Raw genomic sequence first — 21,317 nt, 5'->3', positions numbered from 1 at the left:
AGAGCAAAAACAATTATAACTAATATAATGCAATAACTCATGTTATAGAGCCTATATAAAAAAACTACATAATTAATGTATTATGTTGATTTGGACATTGTTGTTGCTTATATTGAAAATAGCATATCAGAAAGTAAAAGAAGTAAAGCAAAAGCACAATATTATGTTTATTCGCTTTATTTACAACATATTATATGTACAAACATAAAAATATAGACATACATTTATTTGCTAAGTCATAAGTGAATAGAGCGATTCTATTTTACAAACCTCTCATTCCATATTTGGAATGTATAATCTCACTTGCTCCCCCTCATATTGCTCTACATTTCTAGTCACACCGCTCAATAATCTCACTTCTATGAGTAGTGAAAAGTAGTCTTTGGTATCTGTTTGAATGATCATAGTGAAGAGCTAGTCTTGATCCATGGGCATTTGTTGTTCGCTCAAAGCCCAGTGGCATGGAGTATTCACTGTCCAGTCATTTTTAAAGTACAACCATGTTTTCAGGACAGCAAAAATACAGGTTGTGAAGGGATGTGTCGATACTGCACACGTGTCAGGAATGCAGTTAACTACAATACGTTAACATTTTCATCTAATACTTTTTACACAATATACAATACATTCATAAGGATAATTTATTTTGTGGTATCACTACATTCTTTGTAATGCTTTAAAGTTCCCACCATAAGGTCACATTTGTGCTATATTATTTTCTCATATTCAGGCATATTTCTGTCAACAATTCTGATCTAAATGTGAAACATGACTTTAATAATGTATGTTATAAGTATACACTATCTATGTGGTTGACATTTAGCATAAACCTCAGTTAACTTTCTATACATAATCAAGAGTCTTTTCTCATCCGCCTTCTATGCTATTGATGAAAGTTCTGTTTACCATAATTATTTTCAAGATGTTGTTGTTACACCAGTATACAAATCGAAGCTTTCATGAATTTAAATGCTAACAATCAAATCAGCTTACCACTTCAAGCTTTATTCCTGAGACTGAAAGTTTAAAATCAAAAGGAAAAGACAAATGTTGCAATGCTCACACACAGGAGTGTATGGAAGTATCAGAGATGGATGTGGTATTGAAGTACAAAAAACTTAGCTCTAGAATGTAGACCAGATGTGATAGCGGGAGCTGCCACTTGTCTGCACCATGACAGTCCACTACCCACCTATTCCCAGAAGGTCCAATTGAAGTCCATTTGAGGAAAGTGTCCAAGTTCAACTCTCTTAGTCAACTCTAGACTCAGTCAGTCTCTGTACAGGCAGGAGAAGTAAAGGACTCTTTTCTAGGGAGTAACTGGTTTTCTGAGATATCCACAAAGCAACTTGATGATTGTGCCTTCTTAAGGGCGAAGGAATCTCAAGACTTTAGAACGTAGAAATCGGATGAAGGATTTTGGGAACATTTCTCTTGACTCCTGTGCTGTGTAGTTGAAGAAGTTCTGTGGGTGGGCCAATACATCAAACAGTGCCTTCATAAGCTTCTTGTCCTGAGAAGAGAATGTAAACCAAAATATAGTACAGGTTAGAGTTCAATCTGAGACAGAGCCAACAATCATCTGACATTTTTACGTTGGTGCTCAAGTGAAGTTTGCATCCTGAATTTCTTATTGTGTCCACAAGAGGGTAGTATATGGCAGACAAAAGCTTTTTCCACAGGAAATACATGAAATCTTTACCTTGAGAATTTCTTGGTGATTTTCAGAGGCATATAATCTTCCATCTCTGACTATATCTTCGATGAGTTCCTGGTAGTCCTCTGAAACATATATCATATATAAACATACCCAAGAGTATATTTCTATATTATTTGTGCAGACCTATCCAGACTTAAAATTCCAAATTAAATTACATTTCACAGACACTTGATCCATTGTTTTTAAGCATGTGTAATTTAAATGTCAATATTTCCACCAGTAAGGATGTCTCTTACCATCATAGGTCACATAAGGGACTTGGAAGCCCTTCCCACTGTTCCCTTCATTCGATTTAAACTGTATCCACAGCCTCTTGGAGCGGGAGGTGAAGGCAATAGGCCGTTCATAGGTCTGGCAGGTCTCATAGGTCGTCACAGAGTTGGAGAGAGCTGTGAATTGAGGAAATGGTCACATTATGACAAATCAAACACTAGTGCCATTCATTACTCTGAAAGTGTCAAGATCTAATGGTCTATTAGAAGCTCATAGTAACCCCTATGATCTCTGAGAGGTGCTATCCTATTATGCAGAACCTCCTACCAACACTGCCACCATCTTATAATTCTAAAGACATTCATCACCAACATCTGGTCACCTACAGTGAAATCACATTAATACTGTAGCACCCTGATAACACCCAGTCACCTAACAAGCCCTAACCTCCAACACGACACACACACACACACACACACACAGACAGACGCATTCATGCACGCACAAAAAAAAAAATAAACACTCACAGCTCTTTCTCATGACCAGGTAGTCTCCACACTCATCCTCAATGGGGAGGAAGATCTCTGGGACCACGATGAGGATTCTGCGCTTGGGCGGTGGGTTGATGGTCCAGGTGCACTCGATGTTGGCTGGGTAGTTCCCTGGGTAGTTGGGAGACTCGATGTAGCCAGTGAAATCTCCCATCTCTCCCCCACAGTGTCTGTCTGTGAGGTGACAGGATAGTGTCAAATAGTTTACGCTGCCTTGGTGCTGCGACGCTAATTATCTACAGTAGCATCCCAAAGCAGGACAGGAACAATATTTATTTGAGCACAGTAGAGAAACCTGCATCTAGTTTTAGTTTACTCTACGTGTAGCCATTAAGTACATCTAAAGTATGTAGCCATTAAGTACATCTAAAGTATGTAGCCATTAAGTACATCTAAAGTATGTAGCCATTAAGTACATCTAAAGTGTGAAGCCATTAACACACAAATACATACACATGCACGCACAAACGTACGCACACACAGACAACTCTTGTGTGAACATACATACTTTTGCACTGCATGATGTTGGTGGAGCCGTCAAAGTCGGTGGTGGTATTTCCTGGGCAGGAGATGCAGTAATTCTGACCAAACTCCATCTGATACGTCCCCATCGGACAACGGATACAGCGGTGTGTGCTGGTGTTGTAGTGATGTCCCGGTGAACACTGGACTACAGGAGCAGAATGGGGTGTACCACGGTTTAGCACCTCTCATACACCAACATAAACCAATGTTGTATATTTCCATAAAACAGAAACTGCAGGGGAGTTCCCTTAAAGATCCAGAGTGTCTTCCAAATGGCACCCTATTCCGTATATAGTGCACTACTTTTGACCAGGGTCCATAGGGCTCTGGTCAAAGTTATACATTATATTGGGAATAGGGTGTCATTTGGGACTCACACCCAGACTTTATAGGCATAACTACATGGGATGGATAAGCTGACCCCTCACCTTTGGTCTCACACTCCTGGAAGGACACGGCACCATTGTGTTTTGTGACCAGGTTTCCTCCACAGTGGAAACAGGAAGTGCGCCCCACCTCTGGCTGGTAGGTACCCAGGGGACAGGGCAGGCAAGGGATGAAGCCATCATGGGAGAACTGACCAGGGGGACATTGACCTGGGAAAACAACAACAGAGGACTGGTCAGAGGGACACTTGTTTCACTCAGCCTGCGCAAATCAAATCTAATCAAATGTATTTATATAGCCCTTCTTACATCAGCTGATATCTCAAAGTGCTGTACAGAAACCCAGCCTAAAACCCCAAACAGCAAGCAATGCAGGTGTAGAAGCACGGTGGCTAGGAAAAACTCCCTGGAAAGGCCAAAACCTAGGAAGAAACCTAGAGAGGAACCAGGCTATGAGGGGTGGCCAGTCCTCTTCTGGCTGTGCCGGGTGGAGATTATAACAGCACATGGCCAAGATGTTCAAATGTTCATAAATGACCAGCAGGGTCAAATAATAATAATCATAGTAGTTGTCGAGGATGCAACAAGTCAGTAACACAAGAGTAAGTGTCAGTTGGCTTTTTCATAGCCGATCTTTGAGAGTATCTCTACCGCTCCTGCTGTCTCTAGAGAGTTGAAAACAGCAGGTCTGGGACAGGTAGCACGTCCGGTGAACAGGTCTGGGTTCCAGCAGGTCTGGGACAGCAGGTCTGGGACAGGTAGCACGTCCGGTGAACAGGTCAGGGTTCCATAGCCGCAGGCAGAACAGTCCCATCGTACATGTGGTCATTTAGCAGACAGACACTCTTATCCAGAGCGACTTAAAGATGAGCACTCTACCACAATAAGACTAAGGCCAGGAGAGCAGATGTCAGTGGAGTAATGTAATGCAAGGACATTATCTACCATGGAACAACCTCTCTCATATCTCCTGACTGACTTTAACAAACTGTCTCTCCCATAGCTCTTTTTTGTTTAGTCTATTGGTGGGGAAAGCAGGAGATGGGATCTGTGGCTTAGCCACAAATTGGCTGTGATAACAGTGTTTGGGGGGGGTGAAAACATGGTGGCCCCTTCTTCTCTTTATTCAGGAGTGGGCAGGGCCCGGGTGTGGCTGTTTAATTCAAACAGGGCTTGAATGTTCCGAGGCTTACACGACTTTATACAAAGCAGAACATCTGCCTGTGGGGAGATTTTGATCAGGGTATCACTCCTTCCTGTGTATTTCATATATACTCATAACAGGATGTGATTCTGACTGGGAGACTAGTTTTAAGATCACTTTTTTTAAAAGATCAAACCATGATGGAAAACTATGCCAAGGTCTTTGAAGGAGCTCAGTGTATTTTGGTGCAGTTATCTTTATGATTATGATGGTTGAGTAAGTAAGTATCCAAGGTGACTCATGTCTCATGTCTTGTACACCGTTAGGAGATACATGATTACTCATATCCTCAACTCTTGAGCCTTACCTCCACACTCAGAGATATTCCGCGCCCCAACCGACCTGGAGCTTCCTCTCACCTCTGGCCCTGGGCAGACCTCGCAAGAAATCTTCCCCTCTTCATCTTGGTACATTCCAGCTGGACACAGAACACACCTTCCCTGATCCCTGTCATAATACGTTCCAACAGTGCAGCTCACTAGCAAAAGGTAGAAGAATGAGGCAGATTGGCTAGATAATAGGGACGCTACACACACACACACACACACACACACACACACACACACACACACACACACACACACACACACACACACACACACACACACACACACACACACACACTGGCATTCAAGCCCACCACAAGAGGCCCAGTGTTAAGCTGTTAAAAAGGCATTGCAAATCTACCTGCTGCAGCTATGCACAAATAAAGACATAAGAGCACTGAGCTGCTCTCCAGATGCCTTTGTGTCCCACATCAAACAAGTTCTTACACTTCACATAACACCGGTGTGCATTGGGGAAAGAACTCTACATACCATCCAAAGCACACTCACCTCTACCAAAGCACACACAGAGCCAGTCAAAATGAGTGTTTGTATGTTATCTCACAAGAGCGTGCAAAGCCTGATTACAGGGATGCACACCATCAGCTTTCATTTCCCCCTTTTTCATGTTTTACTTTGTAGAACAACGTCTCTAATTTATGTTTGAATTATTGTGTGTGTCTGGTGAACTTCTTAAAGGGGGAAATTACATCTAATCATCTCTCCAAACAGAGAGGAGTGAAGTGAAATTATTTTGCGTTTTCATAAAAACCCTCAGGAACCCTCAGGAAAATCTAAGTAAGAAGAGCTTTTCAGGAGAGAACCAGCCATAATGAGTTAATGAGGAACACACAAAGCCTTTAACGCACATCCATTATATGTGCCTCAGCAACTTGATTTTCCTTAAGAGAAAAAAAATGTCATTCTCTCAAGAGCAGTTCATTTTTTCTGCCTTTTGTTTATCCTGAATGACCATGAGGAGCCACCGTCGCATTGTCTCCACCAGCTTTTATTTGATGCAGAGAGCGAGAGAAGAGAATAGTGAGAGAGAGAAAAAAACTTGAAGCCTTTCAAATGCAGAGGCAATTCTATAGAGTCCTCGAATTGATGGCCCCAAAGAGGTTTAAAAGACCTTTCACCTCTATTCAAGTATTTGATGACATAGGCAAACACTATGGTATCACAATGGTAAGGAGCTGAACCCAATAAAAGGGGTCAGAGTTCTGAATCCACCCATTCTGCCTGCCCCAATCACTTCTTGCGCCTATCAAGCAGAGGCCCAAACAGCTGATGCTAATTAATTCCCATGGTGTTGCTGAAGTCAATTCTCCGCAGCAGTTTAGTGGCTGGGGTCATGCAGAGTGGCCCTGACTGAGGGGGGATATAGCACTCAAACTCCCAGCTTGAATCAACAGCACTTCCTAATCATCTCCAATGTTAAAACTAACATGCACTATTTTATGTAAAAGAGATCAGGAGAATACTCGTACACAGGGTTTCAGACACTACACACTGACAAGTTTTGCTGTTGGCTATTGTTGTTTTTCATAGTAATACAGTCATTCTGCCCCATTAAGTGGTCTGAAACTAAAGTCCAACATACTTATACTGGGTTGAGGCATACGGAAATGCAAATGTTGTTGTTGATCAACCATGAATGATTTAAACTCAGCAAAAAAATAAACGTCCCTTTTCAGGACCCTATCTTTCAAAGATAATTTGTAACAATCCAAATAACTTCACAGATCTTCATTGTAAAGGGTTTAAACACGGTTTCCCATGCTTGTTCAATGAACCATAATCAATTAATGAACATGCACCTGTGGAACGGTCATTAAGACACTAACAGCTTACATACGATAGGCAATTAATGTCACAGTTATGAAAACTTAGGACACTAAAGAGGCCTTTCTATTGACTCTGAAAAACACCAAAAGAAAGATGCACAGGGTCCCTGCTCATCTGCGTGAACATGCCTTAGGCATGCTGCAAGGAGGCATGAGGACTGCAGATGTGGCCAGGGCAATTAATTGCAATGTCCGTACTGTGAGACGCCTAAGACATCGCTAAAGGCAAGGCAGGACGGAAAGCTGATCGTCCTCGCAATGGCAGACCACATGTAACAACACCTGCACAGGATCGGTACATCCGAACATCACACCTGCGAGACAGGTACAGGGTGGCAACAACAACTGCCTGAGTTACATCAAGAACGCACAATCCCGCCATCAGTGCTCAGACTGTCTGCAATAGGCTGAGAGAGGCTGGACTGAGGGCTTGTAGGCCTGTTGTAAGGCAGGTCCTCAGCAGACATCACCGGCAACAACGTCGCCTAGGATCGATTTGGAGGTGGAGGATCCATCATGGTCTGGGGTGGTGTGTCACAGCATCATCGAACTGAGCTTATTGTCATTGCAGGCAATCTCAATGCTGTGCCTAACAGGGAAGACAACCTCCTCCCTCATGTGGTACCCTTCCTGCAGGCTCATCCTAACATGACCCTCTTGCATCACAATGCCACCAGCCATACTGCTCGTTCTGTGCGTGATTTCCTGCAAGACTGGAATGTCAGTGTTCTGCCATGGCCAGCAAAGAGCCCGGATCTCATTCCCATTGAGCACGTCTGGGACCTGTTGGTTGGGAGGGTGAGGGCTAGGGCCATTCCCCCCAGACATGTCCGGGAACTTGCAGGTGTCTTGGTAGAAGAGTGGGGTAACATCTCACAGCAAGAACTGGCAAATCTGGAGCAGTCCATGAGGAGGAGATGCAGCTGGTGGCCACACCAGATACTGACTGTTACTTTTCATTTTGACGCCCCCCCCCCCTTTGTTCAGGGACACATTATTCAATTTCTGTTAGTCACATGTCTGTGGAACTTGTTCAGTTTGTCTCAGTTGTTTAATCTTGTTATGTTCATACAAATATTTACACATGTTAAGTTTGCTGAAAATAAACACAGTTGACAGTGAATGAGTGACATTTCTTTTTTTGCTGAGTTTAGAATGAAAAAAAACTCTGATTAAACATATGAGATATTTCACCAGTTGGTTTATTGGAATACTGCCGGGTACTATATCATGAGATTCATAACGTTCACAATTTGGTTTGAGAGAAAGAGTGCTAGATATTTTATGAGTGAGGAATAAGTAGGCATTGCTTTTCTCTCAGCACTAGTGAGGCTGAGGCCATGTTGTTTGGAGGATTTCTCTCCCAACTGAAGCAGTGAGAACAAGCCCCAATGGGTTTTACAATGGAGTGGGCAAACTGAAAGGGTTAAACTGCACTAATTGAGCTTAGCCAGGGGTGGAGGGAAAAATATAGCTCCTTTATAGAGCTGGGGGTTACGGCTCCCTTTCAGCCCCCCTTCGAAATTACATGTCTACACCCCTGCCTGTCCACTGGTCCGCTTAATGATCATCTGAAACTAACTGCAGTGTGGGAATCCTACACACTGGCAACTTTACTCTCCTGAGTTTTGTTTTGTTTTGTTTTAAGACTTAAGATTTACTTATGAGGTAAGTAACTCATATGAAACACAAAAACAACAAGCAACAAAGCTACAAAGCAAAATCAACAGCTAAGGGTCATTTGAATCCAGCACAAAATGTTAGTCTCCTGTAATTTGGAGGCAGAAAGAAACAGACACCAGCGAGAGTTCGCTTCTCTGGGGATACCTTGGATTAAGGGATGCTTGGTTTGTAAAACTGTTAGACTATTTCCCTGTTGTGTGAAAATCATTACATTTAACCAGCTATGGGCAGTCTTTATTCTTAAAAAGCTCTATGAACCAGAATGGATCAAACACCATCCTTCCCCCACTCAACCCCCTCCATCCTCACCCACTCAACCCCCTCCATCCTCACCCACTCAACTCCCTCCATCCTCACCCACTCAACCTCAATAAGGATGGGGGGTAAGAGAGGAGAGCTCTGGATCAAGACAGAGGCAGGCTAGAACAGCTTTGAGAGGTCGGTCTATAATAGTCTTCAGACCCCTTAAATATGGTGGCTTGGATCAGATTCAGACAGGGGCTCTAGAGGTAGACGACCAATCATTACAGAGTTAACGGTGGACAGACAACTGACTCTCTACTGACCACACTGAGACAGACAGGCAGAATGCAGCAGCAGGCAGTGGGCTTACTATGCTTACTGTGAGGCCCTGAACTGGGGGCACGCAGCTCTCTGCTCCCCTCCCCTCCGCCAGAGAAAACACATGCCAGCCTCCTTTCTACTGCTGATGTTGACAGAGTTTCATTAAAGCTAATGGACTTTTCCCCCATTATGGCTGTAAAATGAAATATGACCAGCGGCAACAACAGCAAAAGCTAGCGGCTGCCATCACACCTTCTGTTGCACTTTATCCCACGGAGATGCTATAAGATCTCTTCGCTTTGCGAGCCAGCCAACAACAGGCTCTCTTTTCTCCGTGCGAGCCGAGCAAGCACTCTCCATACCAGCTCATTACAGCATGTCGGCACCCAAATATGGCAGTCATCTGGCCGACACCTGCTCCAAATCCAATCAATAAACAAACCTGCCTAAATATATCTTGCTGGCATGGCTATATGAGCTGCTCTGTGTGGGAGCCAGGGCTTGGCTCCAGGGGTGGCTCAGATACAGGCAGAAACAGATACAGGTAGATGCTCAAGATGCTACTCATTTTATACATACATTTATACCTATATCTTATGCTACTCAGAACACTCAAGATGCTCACTCACCACACTTCCTGTCCACCAGTACCTGCCCTTTCCCACAGTGTTCCGGCAGGTCCACCGGCCGGGCCAGCCTCTTGGCCAGCTCGTAGTTAGAGCCAGCGAAGTGGAGGTGGAACTGATCTCGGTGGATGGACTTCCTCAGGGTACGGATAGTCTTCCTCAGCCTCTTCTCTGAGCGCCGGCGCACACAGCCCAGGTCACAGCTCTCTGCTGAGAGAAACACCAGATACCAAAACTGTCCTCGCAACACAATGAGACCACAAAACACACGCAAACAAAACCACACACACATACCGGTACTAAAATAGATAGACACACACACTTGTGTACATATCCATTCCAACACACAGACACCAGAACATTTGATCAACCACTTGCTCCCTCAGTATACAAGGGAAACCTCCAAACCTACACTTTCCCCAAAGATCCCACCACCTCAAAACACCACATCAAAACAGGAGATACTTTAACATGTTTGGCTTGTTAAGTGAAAAGCAAGAGCAGAGAGAGAAACAGGAAGCAGAGTGTCAGCCAGAGGACTGGGGTCACAGCAGGGCAGAGCAGAGAGACCAACCTGTTACCTCCTCTAGGTTCACATCCAACTCAAACTCAGCCGTGATGGTGGAGCCCTCCTCCTCATAACCCGCCTTCCTGCCGTGGCGGCTCCGCATCCGGTGGCCAGACGAGCTGCAGCGCAAGCGCACATAGCTGAACTGGACGTTCTCCGTGAAGGGGGGCCTGCTGTCTGTGGACACGACCAGCCACACACAACCACATGCATGCACGGAGATAAACACACACACACACGTTACTGAATAACTATATGATCTATAACTGGTTAACAATAGCAGGTAGAGTGAGGATAAAACTCAATTGCAATGTCACAACACTTAAATCTAAGGAGATTATATCCTTTGTGTGTTTTTATTTTTTATTTAACCTTTATTTAACTAGGCAAGTTAGTTAAGAACAAATTATTATTTTACAATGACGGCCTACACCGGCCAAACCCTAACCCGGACAACGCTGGGACAATTGTGCACCGCCCTATTGGACTCCCAATCACGGCTGGTTGTGATACAGTCCGGGATCGAACCAGGGTCTGTAGTGATGCCTCTAGCACTGTTCAAGTACTGATGTTTCTAATCATTCTTTAAAAAGCAGTGACTTCTCTGTGTATCCTGTTAAACATGCACTCTTTTCCCCCTGATAAAAAGGAAAAATCCCTTGACTTCCATATGTCTATAAATCAAAATGCAAATACTGAAGACTTGATTTGGTATGAAGTTGTTTTGCCTTTATATGTTGTGTTTCTGGTTGTTTAGGTCAGGCTAGAGTGACAGAGGCTGATGCAGATCTGTGATGGTGTGTTGCCTTTGGACAGGGGGATAATGAGAGGCGACTGGGAAAAGTTCCCTTTTTATTTGAACACCATGCCAGAACCCATTGTAGAAAATATTTTATTTAACAATCAGAAGTCCGTTTGATTGATAGCTGGGTAGGGGCCAAGTGAAAGGTATGCTATGGCTAATTACGTTTTCCCCTGTCACTGCCAGCCAATGTGTAGTGCTGAGACATTCAAAACATTTCAGACAGCACTACTTCACCCTACGTATTTCTTTCATATTTAGCTCAATCTCAGTTTACTACAATCCAGCAGCCTCAAGGTCTGGTTCCTGTTATCAAGTTTGTTGCATGAAATGTAGGTAGTGCCAGGTTAATCTGCATTGTTTTAATGAATGAGGAGCTGTTGGACTTGTGTTAGAAACCTCTGTACCTGAGTGAGCTGCGTTCAGGCTCTCCTTCAGTCTCTCTTGACTACGTTTCAAGTTGCACTTTCCTGTGCCAGACTTAAAAGTGGCTGTGGTCTTAATTCGCAGGACACTTGACATTTCTGGTTCTACGGTACAAAGGAAATAATAGCACATTGTTAACCTTTGATAAAAAGGAAAAATCCCTTGACTTCCATATGTCTATAAATCAAAATGCGAATACTGAAAACTTGATTTGGTATGAAGTTGTTTTGCCTTTATATGTTGTGTTTCTGGTTGTTTAGGTCAGGCTAGAGTGACACAGGCTGATGCAGATCTGTGATGGTGTGTACTTGCCCAAGCAATACGAGCCACTTCCATTCCTTTGTGCTCCAGCCAAGCAGGGCAGAGGCATTCCACAGGTCACTGTATAAGAATCCTCCGTCCCTGTAAACGCACACAGGGGCATGAGACAGGCCACCAAAGACAAAAGGCAGAGCCACAAAAGGCCTGGTCGCCAAATGCAAACAGACGGCGTGCTGGAACATGAGGCAGCGCTGCTCTGCAGACTGATAGTAGTAGTAACTCAATTTGTGTCCCAAATGGTACCCTATTTCCTGTATAGGGCACTACCCTTGACCAGAGCCATGTGGGCCCTGGACAAAAGTTGTGTAATATAAAGGGAATAGTGTGCCATTTGGGATGCAGTCCAATAGTAGTAGTAGTAGTAACTGATAACTCACCACTGGTGATGTGGACCTGGGACTGGCAGGTCAGGTAGCAGCGGTCACCTCCCTCCTGCCTGCTGCAGTTTAAGGTTGGTTTCGAGGGGGGTTTTGTTGCTGGGAAACCCTCTGCCTCTAGATGGAAACCATAACAAACTCAGAGGTAAAGTGCAGACTTGGACCGTGGTAGAAAGACAGACAGACGGAGGAGGGTAGAAGTTGTGAGAAGTTGTGGGAACAGAGTGAAACCTATCCAAGGAGAAGAAGAAAATGGGAACAGCAGTAATTGCCTTTATTCTATTTTTGTCCCAGGTTTTAAACCAAAGACCAGAGAGAAAAACAGAGCAGTAAAGAGAAAGAGAAGAAAATAACTCAAAGTATCTCCTGTTTTTAGTCCCCAAAACTTTTAAAACATACATGTGGTACACATATATGATTTTATGTCAAAAACAGTTGACCAAAAACTCATCAGTTTATCACAACACACCCCAAACCTTCTAGAGCCCCCCAGGCCTGAAGGGGCACTGTCTTACCAATACAATCCTTTTTGTTCCAGTGTAGCTTATAACCAGGGTGGCAGTGGCACTCAAACCCACCCATGGTGTTCTCACAACCCTGCTCACAACCTCCGTTGTTCACACTGCACTCATTTATGTCTGAGAAGAAAGCAGAAAACATCCATATGTTATTCGCAGCATCTCTCACCTCACTTCATTCACAAAACATCCATTCTTTTTTTCAGCAAAACCGACTAAAAACAACACAATGAACTATTCAGAATGGTGTGAAATGGTGTAGATGGTATCAAAGCCCTTTCACCATAAGCATAATACCCTATACACATTAGTTTATAGAAAATCCAAACATTAACTATTCAGAATGGTGTCAAAACCCTTTCCCCATACCATAAGTATAATACCCCATAAGCATTAATCTTAGTCTTACCTCCACAGTGGGCCAGTCCATACAGGCTGTACCCTTTGTTGCAAACACACTCAAAACCACCAGGGGAGTTCACACACGTGTGACCACATGTCCTTTCGAAATAACACTCGTCTATATCTGTCATTAAAAGCAGAGGTAGTAGAATTGGGGTTTTAAATGGTACAGCATGGTATCACTAGGTGATGAATTGTGGCATTGTCTTTTGATAGTTAATTTTAAAGACAGCAGCATCTTAATGATGGATTGTATCAGAAGGATGAAATCAGTTTGTACTAAACATTAAGATTTATACTAGCACATGTTAAGGATCTTCAGAGGACTCCTTCAAGTCAATACTGGCAAACCGTTCAGCCTCCCACTCTCTTTGTCCTATCTTCCAGCAGCACCTACACAGAACAACAGCCCAGTATACTGTGCAGTCCCAGCCCCTTCCCCAGATGTAGGGCAGACAGGCAGGAGAATGAAGAGAAGAGGCCTACCCTGGCTAGAGAGTGAAGAGAAGAGGCCTACCCTGACTGGAGAGTGAAGAGAAGAGGCCTACCCTGGCTAGAGAGTGAAGAGAAGAGGCCTACCCTGGCTGGAGAGTGAAGAGAAGAGGCCTACCCTGGCTGGAGAGTGAAGAGAAGAGGACTACCCTGGCTGGAGAGTGAAGAGAAGAGGTCTACCCTGACAAGAGAGTGAAGAGAAGAGGCCTACCCTGGCTAGAGAGTGAAGAGAAGAGGACTACCCTGGCTGGAGAGTGAAGAGAAGAGGCCTACCCTGGCTGGAGAGTGAAGAGAAGAGGACTACCCTGACAAGAGAGTGAAGAGAAGAGGACTACCCTGGCTGGAGAGGGAAGAGAAGAGGCCTACCCTGGCTAGAGAGTGAAGAGAAGAGGACTACCCTGGCTGGAGAGGGAAGAGAAGAGGCCTACCCTGACTAGAGAGTGAAGAGAAGAGGCCTACCCTGGCTGGAGAGTGAAGAGAAGAGGCCTACCCTGGCTAGAGAGTGAAGAGAAGAGGACTACCCTGGCTGGAGAGTGAAGAGAAGAGGCCTACCCTGGCTGGAGAGTGAAGAGAAGAGGCCTACCCTGGCTGGAGAGTGAAGAGAAGAGGCCTACCCTGACAAGAGAGTGAAGAGAAGAGGCCTACCCTGACAGGAGCGCTCGTCAGTAAGCAGCTTGAAGCCCTTCCAGCAGTTACACTCAAAGCTGCCGATGGTGTTCCTGCAGAAGTGGTCGCAACCGCCGTTGTGCAGCTCACACTCATTAATGTCTGTGAGAGACAAATTATAAAACTGATATTATTCAGACAGACATACACTCCCCTCCATATATATTTGGACAGAGAAGCATTTTTTTTTTAAATGTGTCTCTATACTTAGGAGACGGTACATAATGTCAGCTTTTATTTGAGGGTATTTCGATACATATCTGTTTAACCATTTAGAAATGAAAGCACTTTATGTATCTAGTCCCCCCCATTTAAAGAAGTCATAAGTATATCACTTTTAGTGTGTTAAAGTTGTCAAAAGGTTAGCATTTGATCCCATATTCCTTGCACGCAATGACTACATCAAGTTTTGCAGTTTGTTTTGGCTGTGTTTTGGGTTATGTTTTGCCCAATAGGAACTGAATGGTGAATAATGTCTTCTGCCATTTTGGAGTCCCTTTTATTGTAAGTGAGAATAGAAGACATTTCTGAACACTTCTACATTCATGTGGATACTACCATGATTATGCATGATTCATGAATAATGATGAGTGAGAAGGTTACAGAGGCAGAAAGAAGGATCTCACTCATCATTATTCATAATTCTTTCATGATATTTCTTAATCCTGACATTATCAGGATTAATTTAGTATTCAGAAACATATTATCTACTCACTTAGAAAGAAAATGACTCCAGTCATCATTCAACCATTCAGGAGGCTACCATTCACTGTAGCCTCATATGAAACATTTGATCTCAAATCTAAAATGCTGGAGTATAGAGCCAAATGAAAAATGTTAGCTTCACTGTCCAAATACCTATGGAGGGAGATGTGAAGCGTGTTAAATAAAAGTACATTGACCTGAATAATAAGAGATGGAGATGAAGATGGCCTGCCTCCAAAATGGCACCTATTCCCTATAAAGTGCATTACTTTTGACCAGAGCCCTATGGGCCCAGGTCAAAAGTAGTTCACTAAATAGGGAAAAGAGTGCCATTTGGAACTCAGACATAGAGATGGAGTTGAGGTTCTTGGTGGACGGTTGGTCTGACCTTTGCACGTCTTCCCGTCAGGCTGCAGAGTGAAGCCCACAGGGCAGCTGCAGCGTACGCCCGTGGATGTGTCCTTACACGTGGAGTCACACCCCCCGTTATTTACCGCACAGTTCTCTGAAAGGCCAGCGTGAATACATTCAATGTCCACATGCTGCTGTTATGTACTATACTGAATGAAGGGTTATAAAAATGCCTATACATCATGTACTGACGTTATAGTGCTATTGCCAAAGTCTGGTTTTTAACCCTACCAACAGACATTGAGTAGACAACAGCAGTAGTCCTAGACACTGAGCTAGCAACCCAGTCACATACATACAGTGTTTACTAGGTGTGAACATTGACACAGCACACCATGACTGACAGTGCTATACATTGGGAAACCCAACGTCATCCCCATCCTAAACGGAAGGAAAACGTGAAATGTACCACACTGTCACAAAAGCATATTTTTCAGGGGAGGAATCGGGCGGTGAGAAAGTCAGGGTCCATAGTCATTTCACAGTTTGCTCTAAAGCCTGTGGAATGTCTTGGTTTACTGGGCCTTGCTCTTCTCCCCTCTGAAAAAGACCTATGGCTGATTCCTGGCAGCATAACCCATGGTAACTAAAGTAATTCAAATAGTCCAATAGACAGAATCCTCTCAGTCAGTAGCTGAGTCTGTTTGGTTTTGTTATTTTAGTGCTGTGTAAGTAACAATGGGTAATAACAGTGGAATTTGTGCAATTATACAATTATTACCCATGAACAGCCTGCGCTTGACACGTTTGTCCACCTCAGTGAAGGACGTGGCGTTGTGATCAGAGCTCTCAGTAGTTGTCTCGTCCCGCTCTGTAATACAGACAGTGGGTGACGTGAGTAACAGTCAGTAACCTAACCAACAGAATACACGTAGATACATACACGGTATTTTAGTCTAACTAAAATAAACACAGGTCAACATTTAAGAAAATGGTTTGCACCAAGTTGCCTCCTGTTCTGTTCTGTCTGCTGATGCACAGTAGCTGAATTGCCCAGTGGACACCTTGGTGGTCTGTAAGTGTAGTCTACCTCCCCCGGATGTTTTTCTGTGTTTCTCTCTGTAACCAGCAGCATGTTTACACCTAAGACATGCAGTTTGGCTGTCTATGCGTGTGGCAGATAAGGCAGGAGATGGAACTGTGAGATGGAGCTGGAGAACTCAGAGATAATCCTGGACCCCACACACACAGTAGCGCCGCGGGAGAAACAGATACTACCCACAGGCCTACCGTACGTCTCCTTCCTATCTGACGGCTGATGCTTATCATATCCACCATGTGCAAATGGAAGAAATACACACTCGCTATCAGGAGAGAAGGCAAGCTCCTCGAAAGGATTGCCATTTCATCCACAGGCTCAAGATGTGATCATTTAAACGGGTGAGGTTCAGTGGGTGAGAGTAACAAAAAGGAGGAGAATGAAGAAGTGTACAGATGGAAATATCTAGAAGGATCCAGTCTATTTCACCATTATTGACTAGGTAATCTGGTTTGCTATACGTAGAGATGCTTACAGGTAAGTACCAGGTATGTAAGTAGGCCTGGATGTGGTTGGTCAGCTCTTACCTACACAGGACCTGCCGTCAGGGTGCAGGGTGTACCTCACATGACACCTGCAGATGGGCCCCTGCTCCATGTCCTCACAGGTGTGCTGGCAGCCCCCGTTACCATGGTTACAGGTCACTAGGCCAATGACACAAAACTTGGGTCAATTCCAAAGTTCAACTCATGTGTTATCTAAACAAAACTCTTGATTGAGCTGGCTAAACGATCAATCACAAAAATTCACACATACAGATGCAGCCTCTTTGGTTCTTGGCCAGCTCGAATCCTGGGCGGCACTCGCAGGCCACTCCTCCCTTGGGTGTCTCCTTGCAGATGTGAGCACAGCCATGTTCCTTATTCATACAGCTAAGGCCCTCTGGGAAAGAGAGGTAACACTTGACTTTAGGTTGCTCCTATACCTGTGTAATAACACTGTAATTACACTACTAACAACAGTGTATTCACATGTTGTTACATATAGTACATGGTAATGAAATACAGAGGAGGCAAAACAACTGACACTGCACAACACCAATGATGTCTGAAGATAGATTATTGAAGCCCCCTGACTAGAAATCTGCCACAACCCTTTGGGGCATGGCCCAACAATAACACTTCCTAGAGAGGGCTGACATGCAAGTGCAGTGGACCCATCAAATGTGCAACTCCAAATGGACTGGGCTGGCCTAGCTTTTTCAAGCCATATCAAAAAGAGAGGGGAAAGAAAACCAAGTGGCTGGGAAAGGACAAAGAGTAAAGCCCACTGGCAGAGGGAGAGAGCTTTTCCCTGAAGGCAAGCAGAAACAAAGCTAAGAACCTACACTTTGAGTGGACACTCAGATAAGTACTTTATTTAATTAGATTTTACCCTGGTCATTCTACATATTCATATACTTTATACACTGAGTTTTCAAAACATTAAGGACACCTTCCTAATGTTAAGTTGCAACAGATTCAATGAATCAGGGCATGGACTCTACATGAAAGCGTTCCACAGCGATGCTGGCCCATGTTGCCTCCAATGCTTCCCACAGTTGTGTCAAGTTGGTTTAAATAGCTTGTCTTGCCCATTCACCCTCTGAATGGCACATACACAATCCATGTCTCAATTGTCTAAAGGCTTAAAAATCCTTCTTTAACCTGTCTCCTCCCCTTCATCTACACTGATTGAAGTGGATTTAACAAGTGACATCAATAAGGGATAATAGCTTTCACCTGGATTCACCTGGCCAGTCTATGTCATGGAAAGAGCAGATATCCATAATGTTTTGTACACTCAGTGTGTATGGGAGTCAGACTCACACTATTATCTTCTATCCTAATACCATCATTGGCCTTCTCCCAGGTCACTGTAGAGAGTAGCTCCTTTAAACTTATGCTGCAACGGCTGAGTGGATGTGCTGGTAGGATTAGCAAACCCAATGTAAGTGAAAAGCCTTTGGATCTCTTCATTGAATTTAGTGAGAATAAAACAACAATACTTGTGAGAGCTTTATTCTAATGTAAGAAACAGACCACAAAAGCCCAAGTGTTTCAGTTATTAACTTGTTTTGTTCTCTGGGACACAGGGATCCTTTTCCCACAGCATGGGTCCTTTGGAGCCCGACTGCTCTTGATAATGCCACAGAGAGGGGACCGATTTAACAGCTGTTATCCATCATTGTGCTGTCAATCACACTCTCGTATGTGAACATTCGAGAATTAGCTCAATAATTCTCTGCTGTGCCCCTGACACGGCTTAGTAGCCTACCTTAACACAAACACACATACACACACACATAGGGATGCACACACACACACACACACAAACAAATGAGGACGCACACACACACATAGACTGAGACACAAACATACAGAAACATGCATGGACTGAGACACAACAGACATGCATGCACACACACGCACACACACAGACAGACACAGAGAGACACATACTGAACATACACACATTTGAAGGTGGGAGGAGAGTTGGAAGCCATCACAGGGCAGGTATTCCAGGGGTACTCACCTACAGAGCGGTGGATACATGTGTGCTGGTTGTCACTGAGGAAGAAGCCCTCTTTGCAGCTGCACTCATAACTCCCCATGGTGTTGACACATGTATACTGGCACCCTCCGTTGTTGAAGACACACTCGTCCACATCTGCAGGCAGAGCCAGGACATGACTTCTCAGAACAATGAAATAACTGGATGAATGTTCATGAATTCCTAGGCTAAGTCTTCATGAAAACTATAAAGAAATATTACAACAAATCTCTATTTACCTGGCTGTCACACATTGTTCAATGGCCTTAGCAGAATATAAACGAATTCCCTATTAAAATCATACACTTTTAATGCCATCTTAATTCACTGTATAGGCCTAAAGTTATGTCTGCGAAATGATTGTCAGACATTCAATACATCAAATGTTGTTTACCTTGTAGTCTGAAATGTATCTTACCAAGACAATTATGTCCATCGTGCGCTAAATTGAATCCATCATGGCAAGTGCAACGATAATTGCCTGGTATGTTGTTACATTCGTGTACACAGCCACCATTGTACTCGATATCGCATTCATCAATGTCTAAAAGGGAGTCAAGTCGAGATTGAAGAATGTTTGCCATTTGAGCATTTAATGGAAAAGGGTCCTTTCAAACAATTTAAATAAAAAGTCATGCATTATGCCAAGGTTTAGGATATATAATCACAATGTCATTGAAACTTGTCTTGATAATCCATGGAACTATTGGTCCAAAGAATTCAAATGTGTCTCATATGATCCCAATACAAACATGAGTGATGAAAGGAACAAGGAATTACAGAGGACATAATTACCTTCACAATGTTTACCGTCGCCTTTAAAGCCTACTTTACACGTGCACTTGTAAGAGGCTTGGGTATATTGACAAATAGCATCAATGTGACATCCATCACTTCCTTCTGCGCATGTATCTGGATTTGAAATCCACATTATGGCATAAAATGTTACCAGAACAACATTTCGTTATGAATCTCAAAAATCTGTATTTTAGTCATGTACATTAGGATTATGGGATTAATGTGCTCCTTATTAAATCCTCAATATTCAATTCAACACTGAATAATTTCCGTTAAATAGGTAAAAGTCTAATTCGCCAGGTTCTGAGTACTAAAGTTAACAAAACATTGATCCGATTGAAATTAAAATGAACCCATTCCTTATCATTGGTACATTTGTTATTATTTTTATCTGAAAACAACTTAGTAGGTAGGTTCAAATGTAGGACTTCGTTAAAAAAGCAACAAGACAAAAGAGATTCATCAAGTTCCAATTTTTACAATTGAAGCCAAAACTGAGTGAGCAAACTATAGTAATGTAAAACAAAATAAAGTCTGCCAAGTAGTTGGAAACTATACATCATTTGAAAACAACAACAACATGGGCGCAAACACTCTTATAAAAAGTGCATAAAAACACTCTTATAAAAAGTGCATAAAAACACTCTTATAAAAAGTGCATAAAAACACTCTTATAAAAAGTGCATAAAAACAGCCTTTGAAACTCATACAACGCACCTGGATTCTCTAGAAGAGCGGCGATTTGGCGAGTATTTAACAAGAGCAAAAACAAACAAAAGTCCCTTGCAATACAAATAGCTCCCATGGTGATATGATCCAAGTTTTGGAGGTGTCCTTAAAAGGACGCGTTTGCTCTGAAGTCTTGACCAAGTGTCAGCCTCATTTTCATTCTAGCCTTCAGTCGGCTTCACGAGTGGATTTGGAAAGAGAAAAGAGTGTGTGTGTGTGTGTGTGTGTGTGTGTGTGTGTGTGTGTGTGTGTGTGTGTGTGTGTGAGTGTATCTGAGTGAGAGAGAGAGAGAGAGAGAGAGAGAGAGAGAGAGAGAGAGCGAGAGAGAGAGACAGAGAGAGAGAGAGAGACAGAGAGAGAGAGAGAGAGAGAGAGAGAGAGAGAGAGAGAGAGAGAGAGAGAGATAGTGTCCATTATTTTTTTACTTTTGTGAGTGTAATGCTTACTATTGAGTTCTGATTGTTTATTTCACTTGTGTTTATTATCTATTACACTTGGTTTGGCAATTAAAATTTTTTTCCTATGCCAATAAAGCCCTTTACTTGAATTTAGAGAGAGGGAGAGAGAGAGAGAGAGAGAGAGAGAGAGAGAGAGAGAGAGAGAGATACTGAAAACAGAAGCAATTGTGAATATTAGATAAGGCTGTATAACTGATTTTATAACCATAAAATGATAGCCTGAAGTATTTTAAGTAGGCTTAGGAAATGTGTCTCTCTCCTGGCTGGACGAAAAGAGTGGTTCACGAAATATTCCTTAAAAGCCTGACTTTGTAAAATAAATGTAACTCCGCAAATCTGCACCGTGCCCTATTCTAAGTTCTTTTTCATCCTCCTCTTGTATAAAGCGGGCATCTCTGAATGCCCAATCCTCGAAATAATGGTGGCCA

The 21,317-nt window shown here is 43.3% G+C and overlaps 1 protein-coding gene across 4 annotated transcripts; it reads right to left on the bottom strand.

The window, feature by feature from the left end:
- Positions 1–161: 161 nt before the first annotated feature.
- Positions 162–20,633, bottom strand: LOC115167074 (signal peptide, CUB and EGF-like domain-containing protein 2). 4 transcript variants are annotated; one of them, XM_029721132.1, is made up of 23 exons: positions 20,420–20,633; positions 19,700–19,816; positions 19,323–19,448; positions 18,887–19,021; positions 17,129–17,254; positions 16,900–17,016; positions 16,055–16,144; positions 15,311–15,427; positions 14,197–14,319; positions 13,067–13,183; positions 12,655–12,777; positions 12,140–12,256; positions 11,754–11,843; positions 11,423–11,545; positions 10,220–10,390; positions 9,649–9,855; positions 4,907–5,077; positions 3,438–3,605; positions 2,993–3,154; positions 2,461–2,658; positions 1,957–2,109; positions 1,703–1,782; positions 162–1,513 (listed from the first exon to the last, which is right to left on the bottom strand). In XM_029721132.1, the coding sequence occupies exons 1-23, from the start codon at positions 20,505–20,507 to the stop codon at positions 1,367–1,369; spliced, it is 3,066 nt and encodes a 1,021-aa protein (XP_029576992.1). In that variant the 5' UTR covers positions 20,508–20,633; the 3' UTR covers positions 162–1,366. The 4 variants fall into 4 exon arrangements, with proteins under 4 accessions (XP_029576992.1, XP_029576994.1, XP_029576995.1 ...); XM_029721134.1 differs by having other exon boundaries at positions 9,649–9,852; XM_029721135.1 differs by lacking the exon at positions 20,420–20,633 and having other exon boundaries at positions 19,700–20,297.
- Positions 20,634–21,317: the final 684 nt, after the last annotated feature.

This window comes from Salmo trutta, chromosome 29 (genome assembly GCF_901001165.1).
Source record: "Salmo trutta chromosome 29, fSalTru1.1, whole genome shotgun sequence".
Classification (NCBI taxonomy): domain Eukaryota; kingdom Metazoa; phylum Chordata; class Actinopteri; order Salmoniformes; family Salmonidae; genus Salmo; species Salmo trutta.
The sequence above is the reverse complement of the archived record's forward strand: the minus strand, read 5'-3'. Positions and strand labels throughout refer to the sequence as shown.

Excerpts from the sequence above, each read along its gene's own strand:
- LOC115167074 (XM_029721132.1), bottom strand. The coding sequence starts at position 20,507 with ATGGGAGCTATTTGTATTGCAAGGGACTTTTGTTTGTTTTTGCTCTTG. Across the intron at positions 19,449-19,699 it reads CGACGGTAAACATTGTGAAG|ACATTGATGAATGCGATATC; the intron begins GTAATTATGTCC and ends ACTCCCTTTTAG. Across the intron at positions 11,844-12,139 it reads CCAGGTCCACATCACCAGTG|GGACGGAGGATTCTTATACA; the intron begins GTGAGTTATCAG and ends GTGCGTTTACAG.